Source organism: Parasteatoda tepidariorum, chromosome 8, assembly GCF_982258835.1.
Source record: "Parasteatoda tepidariorum strain Cologne lab strain chromosome 8, Ptep-v5.0, whole genome shotgun sequence".
NCBI classification, from domain to species: domain Eukaryota; kingdom Metazoa; phylum Arthropoda; class Arachnida; order Araneae; family Theridiidae; genus Parasteatoda; species Parasteatoda tepidariorum.
Genome location: NC_141762.1, coordinates 51,581,535 through 51,594,030, shown reverse-complemented (window position 1 = coordinate 51,594,030; position 12,496 = coordinate 51,581,535). Strand labels below are relative to the sequence as shown.

The following is a 12,496-nucleotide window of genomic DNA, read 5'->3' as shown; positions in this document are numbered from 1 at the left end:
AGTCAGGATAATTTATAAATATATTAAGACTGGTATCTTTTTGAAAGTCTGATTTCGTTGATATTTCGTTGATTCTTTATCCGAAGAATCAAGAGAATTATTTTCGCTTAACTTACTTAGTATTGTCTAAAGGATGTCCATCGAGGTTCTTAATTAATTAGGCAGATCGTAATTAACAACATTTTATTAACATAAACAACAACAATAGTAAAAGACAGAGCGCCGCATTAAAGCGACCGTATTAATTAGCTCGTACATATCATCTGATGACGTGGGTGGAAGCGTTACGTAATTCTTTGCGCATGCGCGCGTCTTATATATTCCTTAATTTCTCTTAATTCTCCACAATTATTGATATAAGATAATGCACATTTAAAATAGACTAAGTGGAAGAATAAAAATGTGGATCATTTGATACTTTTAAATAATAAATTTTCATTTCTCTATAAATTGTAAGTAAACAATTTACAATTTAGCAACATATTTCAATTATACCAATTTAGTTTTCTACTTTTTTTCGAAATACAAATGCTTTTAAAACTTATTAAATATATAGTTTATGTGCATAAATGAATTAAAATTATTACTCTGTTAAGAATAATTTAGTAAAATTTATTATATATTTTTTATATTTCCTGATCTAAATTAATTTTTTATTTCATTTGATATTTGATAAATTGTCATTACAAAATCATTAAAGTATTGACCTTGAATATAAACAATTAAGATTTTTTTTGCAATTAGTTTAATATAATTGTACAGTGCGCAAAATAAAAATCAGACTACCCTGAATAACTTTTGATGTAATGATCGGATTTACATATTCTAGGACTCGAGTGGTCATTGGATTCCGATTTTTGACATCCAAAATATAGGGTATATAATAGTTGCAATCTAGGGAAACATGGTACCAATAGTTTGGATTCCTTAATGTTAATTTTACTTTTGCATATTTCACCTTCACCATATCTCAAGAACTTTTTAAGTGAATTGAAAAATTTTTGCACATAATTATAAAAATTGTTTATCCAAACATAATTCAATGCAAAATATAACTTTTACAAAACGTTTTTTATTCTCTCATAATAGTCGAAAAAGTACAAAATTTTTTTATATCGTTTTAAATGGAAAAATACAAAATTTGAACGAAATCGGTCGAATAGTTACTGAGAATTTGGGAGTCAGAAATCCGAATATATCGAAAGAAAGGTATGTTTTTGTGTCTGATTTCTTAGCGTAAAAAGATCGTCCCCACGAATTAATTAGCATATTTGAGGTCACCCCCTCGAACCATTCAGATTGAGTCGTAGAACATAAAGATCCTATTATTATAAAAGTTATTTTGGGTGGTTCGTTTATATTTTTTTGAGCACTGTACATATAATAATTTTAGTTGGAAATGTTAAGTACTTCAGATATAATATTGTTTTTAATTGGGCGGTAACAAAGCAATTTTCAATGTTTCCAGCTATGTCCTCCGAGGATGTGATTCGTTTGAGTTAGACAACATGTTCACCCTCGCTTGAATATTGTAATTTTTAATGTGAATATTCATTTTTTTACAAGGAACATAAAAACACGGAGGTGATTACAAAGCATTCAAAAATACGTATATATTAAAGTAAATGATTATCTGAAAGTTATGTTTTCCGATATAATATTATGTATTCCCCTGTCGCTTGTTTACTTACTTTACTCATTTAATGGCTATCTATATTATCAAACTTACGTATTTAAATTTTATTCATAACAAATAAATTACGTGACAAGTAAATATTGTTACTGTGTATCTTAATAATAACAGGTCAATGTCATTATTCAAGTTTTATTCGGTTTTATCTGGTTTAAACTGGATATTTCGTCCTTAAAAAGATTAAAATGCATTAGTTTGAGGACGAAAAAAAACAAATATATTTCCTCCTACTGATTTATTGTTAAGTTTTTCGCCGTTGTATTTTTGTTTTATATGTCTGCTGAATTTAAAGTTTTGATAGAACGTAAACAAACAGTTTTGTTAGTTTTATCTTTTTTGAAGTTATTAATTATTCTTGTACAAAACGGTGTTTTGAGGAACAGCTGTTTTCTTGTTCCTGGCGGTTGAAATCCTGTCACATTTGGCGCATTGTTTATGTAATGATTCATGGTCACATGACAGCCGATTCTATATTTTTTTTTAATAACTCAGTCACGGGGTTAATATTTTCGCATCACCGACGTGGAACGTGATCGAAAAAAAGAACATTTTCCCCAAGGTTGGAAGTGAATTAAAATTCTTAGTATTCGTCAATTTCTTCTTTTTTGACAAGCGAGAGGAATTGGCTATCTTTATTTTTTATTTTGTTCGAATTGCAGAAAACTATTTTTAAATGTTTATTTACAGCTAGACTGCGTCGTCTGCTTTTATGACTGCATTTTTATATACAGATTTAATCAGTTGAGGAATCATAAGACGTTTATTGAACTCAAATGGTACGATAAAATTCCTTCGAAAAAATGGATTCGATTTTAAAATATCAAAATATGTTTACTTTAATATATTATTCAAATAACTGGGTTTTTTTTCAATTCTTTTTTATTAATTTGTGAAGCAGGACATATTAAATAAACGTTAGTGGCAACAGCATTTTTCAATTATTATCGAAATAATATATTTTTGGTACAACTCTTTTTGCGGAGGCCGTAAAAATCTAATACCACAGTATCTATTACTAAAATACCAGTATTATCTATTAACATAATTAATTAAGCTTCACTCATCAATAGTTAAATTTTTACAGTCCTTGTAAGCGGTGTAGTACTATTTTTAGCATACCTAAATTGTGGCGTTTTAATTCAAAATCAGCTCGAAACGTTTCAAATATTTTAAACAGGGAACAAAAAAAAACAACAGCATTTACCCGGGCATTGAAAATATCCGAAAGCAGCATTTTCTTGAAGAATTTTCCAAATAGTCACACTACTTGGAAACATTTAACAATAAAAATAAGCACAACAGGTCTCCAAATACTCGAGGTACCACAGTGATTTTACCAAACCCTCATTTTTAGCCCCCGGCAGACTTATTTACGTTTAATACCATTTAATCAGCTTACTTAAAATTTATGTAATTGACGTTTAGTTCAATATATCTGATTCCAGTTCTCTTTCCATAAAGTTAAATTCAATTGAAAAAGTTAACATGGTAAAAATGTTTATTTTAAGACAATAAGTATTTTCTATGTTCCCTGAAAAAAATCGAAAGAATTAAAATTATTTCAACTTAGTTAAAAAATTAAAACGAGAAACTATTAATGATGCTCCTCCAAGAGTATGTTAGTACTTCTTTTGGTAGCTTATCAATCATTCTTTTGCAATAAGGTTTTCATTTTATAACTTTTCATCTACCTGAAAATACTCGCTAGCTTCCCAAATAAATTCGGTTCAATGTTGAATCATTTACATAAGTTTTGCACCATTATATTATGCGGTATATCAATTTTGAACCATTGTATTCTGTTGAACCATAATGCGGTGCAAATTTGTTTTATTTTAAATAAGCAAATTTGCACCGCATTATGGTTTAAGTAATGCGAAGAAATATGGTAAATTAAACCATATTTCGGCAAGTTGAACCAGGTTTTCGTGTGATTAAGTTTAAGTAAGAAGTACAGGTTCAGCAAGTATAAAGCACATATTTTACAACAAAATCTATAATAGTTTTCAGATTGAAGAAAATCTATATGCTGTATATTCACCAGTATTATTTTGCTTTTGTACGATATTTCTTTTAGAAGTATAGCAAATATTACAGAGTGCAAATTTTAACAATAAGTCGGATCGTTTGCAAATTGTCAAAATTTACATACTGTATATTTGTCCGCATTATTATGCTTTTGTATTATTTTTCTTTTAATATACAAAATGTGAATTTTAAAAAATAACTAGGATAGTTTGCAAATTGTTAAAATTTGTATTGTTCTGCTTTTATATTTTTCTTTTAGAGGTGCAGCAAATATACCGAAAATAAATTTTAACAATATGTGTCATAGTTTGCAGACTGTTAAAATTTATTTACTGTATATTTGCCAGTATTCTGTTTTTTATATGACTTTTCTTTTAGAAGTGCAGCAAATATACAGAACATAAATTTTCACAAGATGTACGATAGTTTGCTGATAGTTAAAATTTGCATGCTGTATATTTGTCTGTGTTTTTCTGTTTTTATTTGATTTTTTCTTTTTCTTTTCTAGGCATACATAGCTTGCTCTTGGGGTGTTCATCATGTCGGTTTTGTCACTATCTGTTTCGGCGTCTGCGGTGCAATCATGTCTCTACTTGTGGGACCCTTGGTGAAATATATCTCTCAGATGGCCGTCCTGATTTTAGCAGCGTGTGCTAATATAGGTATTTGTGTGCTGTTATTCCTGTGGGATCCGACGCCAGAGACAACTAGCATTTACTTCATCATAGCAGGAGTTTGGGGAATGGGTGATGCCATTTGGTGGTCACAAATATCAGGTGAGATAATTGTTGCGATATTGCATCTTTATAACTGATATGAACTCTTTAAAATTAGTATTCCTTGATACCAATAGTTAACTTGCTTCGCATAATGCTTAGGTATCCGTTCGGTGGTAAGTGAAGAGGATGGGATGGAAAAACATCGAAATTAATTATGTTTGATGAAATTTAGTGCTTTCACCGAACTCTGTTTCACCCGACAATCAATAGGAATTAAGCCGTGGTAGCTCTGGGGATAGAGCATTCTCCTCAAAATGAGGTGACCCAGGTTCGAATCTCGGTAGTGGCTGGTTGAGATAAGTTCTGCTCCCGGCTGGCACCGATCACAGTGCTGGCATAAGACATCCTCAGTGGCAGACAGATCATGGGTTAGAATCACCTTTCCGTTATGCTGACCGTTTGAGGTTTTCCTCTCTATGTAACGCAAATGCGGGTTAGTTCCATCCCAAAATGTTTTCAAGAGGGGTAGTTTGTCCTAGTATTCGATCTAAAAGTTCCCTTGTCTTTTGAGTTGGGTTTAAAATTACAAGGCTACGCAGTTGAGCATTGATAGTAGTGAACTCAAAATCGAGTCGGCTGTTCGATGCCGGTCATAAAATAAAATAAATCAGGTTTTAATGATTTCAGTCCTGCATTCATCAGCCATCAAGTTCTTTCTTTGCTCAAATATCAATTTTCGAGCTTTAATGCGCAAGCTTTTTTGACTTAAATTTTAACAAGGATTCTATAAATGCACAATAAGGTTGATTATTACTGTACCACTTGTAATTTTTTTAGACATTTTATCAATTAAATTTAAATATATGTATCCACTTGGGCTCTCAAATTAATATTTAGACGACGAAAGAAATCGGGCTAATATATAAAGGTCAACTATAGAAAAGAAAGGACTAAAGGAATTAATTATTTTTGTTTAATAATGCTGAAAATCGGTTATTAATAATTAGTGAACGTTTTGTATTGTTCATATTGTAAATAAACTCTAATTCGATTTCTTAAATCATGCTTTAGATCATCTTGAATAACGGGTAATAAGATGTTTATAACGTGTTTTGCATATAGTTGTTTAGATTAATTGTTATTTTTTTTACTACATGTTTTACAAACATTCCAAAAACTGATCGTAAATGCGATAATAATGAATTATCGTGTATAAGGAAAGATTATAACTTGCCGCATAAGTAATATCATTTAGTAAAATTTTGAAGCAATATTATTTTCAAATTAAATTTTGTTCTAGCAATTTAATTATGTATATTTTTCATGCATTTTTATTTAATAAAAACTTTAATTTAATTGATATTTCAAAAGCTGAATATTTTCTTGAATTGGGACTTAATTTTTAATCATAGAGCTTTGAAAGGATCACATTTCTTACAAGTTAGAATTAATTACTCATTAAAGGATTAGATTAGTTTTTTAAAAGCGGAAAATTTTGAGTAACTATGTATTATTAAATAACTGAAACTACACTTAAAATTTGATGATACAAATGGAAATGTCTGAGTTATTAAATTTCGACCTTGTCCTATTATATCCTGTCCTATTATAAAATGTTTGATATTGTAAATAAATGCAAAATAAGCCTTCGATTTTGAAATGCAGTAACGCAAGGTGTTAAGATGTTTAACTTTTTATAAGATAGTGATGTTCATCTTTTTGCACTTGTCTCAAATTGTCAATGAAGTTTTTCCAACGATTTTTTTTTCTTTGTTATAACACGCTTATCGTTCAATTCTACCTAGAGAAGCTTCGATTTATTTAAAAGACGCTTACAAGTTCAACTGAGTATTTTATTCTTTCTAACCTAAGTTAAAAGAACACAGAAAAATCGTACCTCGAAATTATTGGAAGTAGTTTTAAAATTCCAAATGAATGCATAGGCTGAAGCATTGACTATATTTTTTCGAATGATTCCCTTTTTGTAATAACCTCACCAAATTTCCGTTTCTTAAGCACCAAATGAAATGTTATCTATAAATCAATCTTTTTTTCTCTCTTTCTTCCTTTAAAATAAAAACATAAGATTTGAAAATAGACGCGAACTATAATTTTCTAATAGTGAAATATATAGATAAATTTCTGATGTAGAGAAATATTCCAAACAAAGAGAAAGTTCTTAGCTAGAATCTGGGAATAGAATTTGACTATAATTTTCTATACACATAATCACAAAAACAATCACTAATAACATAGAACGGTAATGAAATGTTATTTTTAGCAAAAGTATGAAGAAATATGTTTTTTTCCTTCCTGTTGCCAGTTCACTTTTTATTGCTCTTCGTGTTACATTTTAATAGAATCCTTTTTGAGGAATCTGTGACGAAGAATCATTCGATACATGTTTAGTGGGTTCCTTTTTGTAACAAACTTACATCAATTTATAAGTTAGCCATCTTTTAAACATTTTGCGAAAAAATTTGTTACATTATGAAGTTAAATAAAAGATTAAGGTTAGTTTAAATTTCAAAACAAAATTTTTATCAAAGAGCTACAGTACGGTAATTATCAAAAATCTCGCGACTTACATGTATATTTTAGATTCCTTTTTAACAATGATATATCACACTTAAAATCATCTATATTTAAATAAAAAAAAAAAAGACTTCATAATGAAACGAACCATTAACGAGTTTTATTTCAATAAAAGGGACATTTGATACATTAAAATAAATTTCATTATGATTTGAAATTTAAAAAGAGGTGAAATGCAATAATTAGAAACGCTTTTCAGTTTCACCGGACAAAAAAAGTTTTGTTTTGAGGCTTTAAAACCCATTACATTGGTTAATCTCGATAATGATTCGCCATATTTTTTCTTTCACTAAAATACAGAATTTTATCTCTTAATGCAATTATTTTTTTTTACTTAATATTTTATAGATAAAAAAATCTATAGTAAGTGTGGTGATTACGAAACATTCTATTATTGCATGCACAATGCGCAAATCAATAAACGGACCACCCTACGTAAATTTTGCGTCCTAAAGATCGGATCTTCACGTTCTAGGACTCAATCTTAATGGTTCAAGGCGGTAGCCTCAAATATGCTAATTAATTGATGCAGACTGTATTCTAAGTTACAAAATCAGACACAAAAACGTACTCTCTATGAATTGACACCTATTTTTCCACGATTTGGATTTTTGAATTTCAAAATATAGGGGGATAGCTGCAACCTGGGAAATATGATCCCGATAGTTTAGTCTAGAAAACTGTCTAAATTTTGGATCCTTTAATGTTAATCTTAATTTTTGCGTATTTCATCCTCTCTCGAGAATTTCATAAGCGAATTGAAAGCTTTTTGTACACAATAGTCATGCAAAACATAATACGTAATTTATATTTTGTGTGAAATTATCCAAAGATAATTTCATGCAAAATATAGATTTCAGTAAATTTTTTTTATTATTTAATTTAATAATAGTCTAAAAACTTTCGAATTGCAAAGCATTCAATTTTTTAAAGAATGCAATTTTAAATGACAAAATACAAGATTTCATTGAAATCGGTCGAATACTTTCTAAGAAATCGAATTTTAAAAGTACAAGTTTTTCAAAAGGGAGGGTCAGAAATCCGAATTCATCGAAAAATCGGTATGCTTATTCAGAGAAAGTACGTTTTTGTGTCTTGATATCATAATTTAAAATATCATCTGCCTAAATTAATTAGCATATTTGATATTCACGCACTTGTACCTTTAAGATCGAGTCCTCGTAAGTGAAAATTCAATCACCAGCTTTTTTTTATTTGCGCGTTGTACTTGTAGATATGTATGCATTTTTGTATACATTTGTATTTGATTTCATTTATTGTGTTCTTTTTTTTAATGTGTTTCTTTTTTTAATTGCAGCTCTCTACGGATTGATGTTTCCAAACGATAGAGAAGCCGCCTTTTCCAATTTATATTTCTGGAGTTTTCTTGGATTCTTCCTAAGTTACTCATACGCCAATTACCTTTCTGTTGCTGTCAAAATAAACATCCTGATGGCATTCCTACTAACAGGAATGGCCTGTTACTTGGTTGGCCAGATAAAAATTAAATGTTCTGCTCGGAAAGAGTACATTCACATCGAAAATGGTAATCAATGATATTAAACACTTTAGAATCTCAGAATGAATGCTTATAGTCATTCCTGTACATAAAAATAGAACTTGTACATAAATATACCCAGTGTGATAATGGTGGGAACGAAAATTGATTACCTATTTGTTCCCTGTATTTTGTGATTATGCTTTCAACATGGAATACTTTAGTTTCAAAATATGCCTGTAGAATTGTTGTTTTTCTAATTTTTAAATTTTAAGAAATTTTTGTGACTGTTTTTTTTTTTAAATTTCATATTTTTCCTGGAGTGAAATTTTTTTTATTTGTATTTTTAATGTTATAGATTATCTACAAATTGTATTAAAGTAATCTTTGCAAAGCTTAATATTAGTAGGGTAAAATTATTTATTTTCAAAATATTTGCTTGATATGTTGTATTAAAAAATATTGTTTAAAAATGAGAAAAAAAAATTTAAACGTGTTTTCAGATTCTTTATCTAATTACGTTTTTAAATTAAATGTGATACATCACGTTGTAAGATTTGAGAGAATTATTCAAGAGCGTCACTTGATTATTTGTTCAAAATTTTGAGGCAAGTTTTTTATTTTTCTGATGGAAAAATGTGAAAATTAAGGTTGCCAATAATAAAGATTATCAGCCTAATATGTATTTGCCTTTAATATTGAGGTTGATAACAATGTAAAGGAACATCTATGTTTACAATTGTTTAGAAGAAATACTTTAAAATAATTCCTACTCAAATTTTACACACTTTTCAAGCTGTTGCCTTATAATGAATTTTTTTATTTTAAATCCTAAGCTTTTAACTAAAGGATTTAGAAAATGATATAAAAATTTCATTTTTTTTACAATCGTATATTTAAAAGAAAAATTAGCCACTATTTTTTTCTTCTATTAATAGTTTTAGCTGTGCAAAAATTTAAGAAATTTACTTTAACTCATGTCTTATGGAAAATATGAATACATAATTTGCTTAAAAATAGGGTAAAAGCAATTTGATATTATTTAAGAATAAAATTTGAATAAAACTGGAATCAAAATATGTCATAAAAAATTTAACATGGCAGTGTATCAAATAAGGTTCAAAACTTGAATTTTTTTTGTAACGAATTAAAAACATAAAAAGTTGTAACAATTTAGATGTATTTCATGCTAACCATTTTTTAAGATTTTTTCCTACTAATTTTATGTTGATATCTGAGACAAATAATCATCAAATATATGTTCTTGAATTTTGAAAAATGTTGCAATATTTTTAATGTAAGAGTACTTTTTAAATAACTATATCCTGTATTTTTTTTACATGAAACCATTTATTGTACATGTTTCCTCAAAGTGATGAATTCATTTTCGAGAACTGCCTATTACAACTAAACTTTCATTTGTTTTAATGTTCATTGTAAATTATTTATTTGAAATTGTCTTTTGAACTGATTGTAAATGAGTACCATTTTTATTTGCGTTTTAAGTTAGGTGATTGCTTTGTATTTATCATAAAAATGTGGTGTAATTCTGTGTTGTATTGGTTGTAAGTGTATTATTTTTCATGTTTGCAAAATTGAAAATTCAGAAAAATGAAAAATTATTTTGGATAAATTAATTGCAAGATGAAAATTAAATGATGTTTTAGTTTATGTTGTTTTGAAATAGTTTAAAAAAAGCACATAGAGGGTTGTTAAAGATATTAAATATATATGTTTGTAGGTAAAATAGCATTATTTTATTTTAAAAAGCTTTTTTAAATGAATTTTAACCCAGCTTTTAACACTTTATCTAAATATTGCGTAGAAAAAATTTAAACATGTATTTCTTTTTAATACAGCTTGAATTAGATTGATTTGATTTTTTGTAGTTAAAATAATATAATAAAAGATCTTAAAAGTTTAAATTCAATATTATTGGATTTTTTAATTTTTTTATCAACTATTTAAAAAATCAGTTCTAAAATTAGTTAGGAATTTAAAATTAGTTATACTTGGCAGTAAAATTGTATGTTTCATGCTATTTTAATAAAATTTGGGAAAGAATCATAATTTATGCAGAAAAAATTCTAAAAAATAAGAATGGGAAAAAAAAGAGTTAAAGAAATACAAAGGATAATATTTTATCCTATTCATGAATTTTTATTCATTAAAAATTTATTTAGAATGGTTTGTATAATGAACTACTAAATCAATTATTTGTGACAATCATTTAAGAATGTTATCACATGTGTTATCTTGTTATAAATCAATTTTCAATAAACATTTTTTTTCCTATTCTGTAAATGATTATTTCTTATAAAAACACTGTGTTCAAAATGGTTGAACAATCACATAATTAGTTTTTAAATAATTCACATTGTTTTCTAAATTGCTTTTTTTATTAGTTGGAAAATTGCTATTTTGATTCATGTTTTTATCTTTAAAAAAATTTTGTCATCTTAAATTAATTTTGAAGCTTTTTATGTATCATTTATTTTCCAGATTTCTTTCTTTGATCCAGATTGTCTTTGTATAATTTCGAAAATTAGATGCGAAGGGAAATGTGAGGAAAAAATTTAAAATCCAAATAGTTTTTTTTAATATAATGTCGAAAAACTTGTCAAGTTGATCTCCTTTGTTTTAGATTTTATATACCCTTATTAATCTATTAAGGTCTCCATTATAAGATTTTATTTTATACCTCATAAAATTTGTGTTATAAAATAAAAAAGAGCAAAACTTTGGTAACCTGACCACCATTCTATCGTGTACGTTAATCTCTGAAATAAATCAAATTTGTCTGGGAGTGTTACAAAATGTTAACTTAAACTTTTTATAAGTTGGACAGAAATTTTTTTTTCTCCTGGAAATTTCACATGCATGTTAGGTATTAGTATTCATCTGAATTGTTGAAATAGTATTAAACACTAACTTAAACCCTTTTATGAGTTGACCGATTGGGAAAACTTTTAAGAACTTTTCTGACAAATAAGTTTATAAGTATAACAAAACAAATTTTATAAAATGTTGGAATGGATATAATGCTAAGTTTTATTATTGCAAATGTGGTCTTTTGTACTATTATTTTAAAAAATTATTTTCTATAACTATCTGGCATGCATCTTAAACAAAAGATGACATTTTTTTAAATTCAGTAAGTTTCTTTTTGTATTTATGAAATAAACTGTAATTCATTCTGGTTAATTAATCTCTCTCTTTTTTTTTTAAAGATAGTGTTGCTAAATAAATTTTTAAAGTCACGGTAAAGAAATTTGCATTTACTTTTATTATCAAGAGATGTATGAATAATACGCTATACATAAAAATAACATGATTTAACAAATGTTACAAAAAACAATTACTTATCCCCTTCTATTAAATGACCACTAAAGCAAAGTATTTTATTTGGAGTTATATTTTCTATTTCTCTTTATCCTGTGTATATACTGTATGCGAAATTGTACGAAATCTTTTTTTTTTGAACACTGAGTAGTAAAGAATAACATTATGCAATAAGATTTTAAATATTGTCAAGAAAGCTTTAGTTATATCTAAGATACTTATAATGTAATTTAGTTATACTAAAATACTTATACATTTCGCAATTGTAAAAAAATATTCACAGCTGTTCCGTCATGGATAATTGTAATATTTATTTTTACAGTCCTTCTTGACAAAAAAGTAAATGTGGACGCAACAAAAATTTGAAAACAAAAAAACACTTGATGAAGGCCTATAAAAAACTGAATGCGTTTCTAATAATCGTCTTTCAACTCCTCTGTTTTCTTTGGCAATCAGATTTTAAATGTTTTTTCACCCGCTGTACACAATTGTGATTTGTCTTATTTGGATACGTGACGTTTTTGTTTATTTCTTCTTGTTTATATATTAAATTGAGACACCAAGTGTTTATATTTTTTTAGCATCATTTTACAGGGATATTAAATATATACTTAAAGGGTG

The 12,496-nt window shown here is 27.4% G+C and overlaps 1 protein-coding gene across 4 annotated transcripts in view; it reads left to right on the top strand.

The window, feature by feature from the left end:
• The window catches only part of LOC107450242 (UNC93-like protein), a 50,918-nt gene extending 40,089 nt beyond the window's left edge, over positions 1 to 10,829 (top strand). For all 4 annotated transcript variants that reach the window (XM_016065998.5, XM_016065999.4, XM_016065997.5 and 1 more), the window contains exons 2-3: positions 4,230 to 4,497; positions 8,354 to 10,829. In XM_016065998.5, the coding sequence (XP_015921484.2) occupies positions 4,230 to 4,497; positions 8,354 to 8,592 (507 nt within the window). In that variant the 3' untranslated portion in view covers positions 8,593 to 10,829. The remainder of the gene's footprint in view (positions 1 to 4,229; positions 4,498 to 8,353) is intronic.
• Positions 10,830 to 12,496: the final 1,667 nt, after the last annotated feature.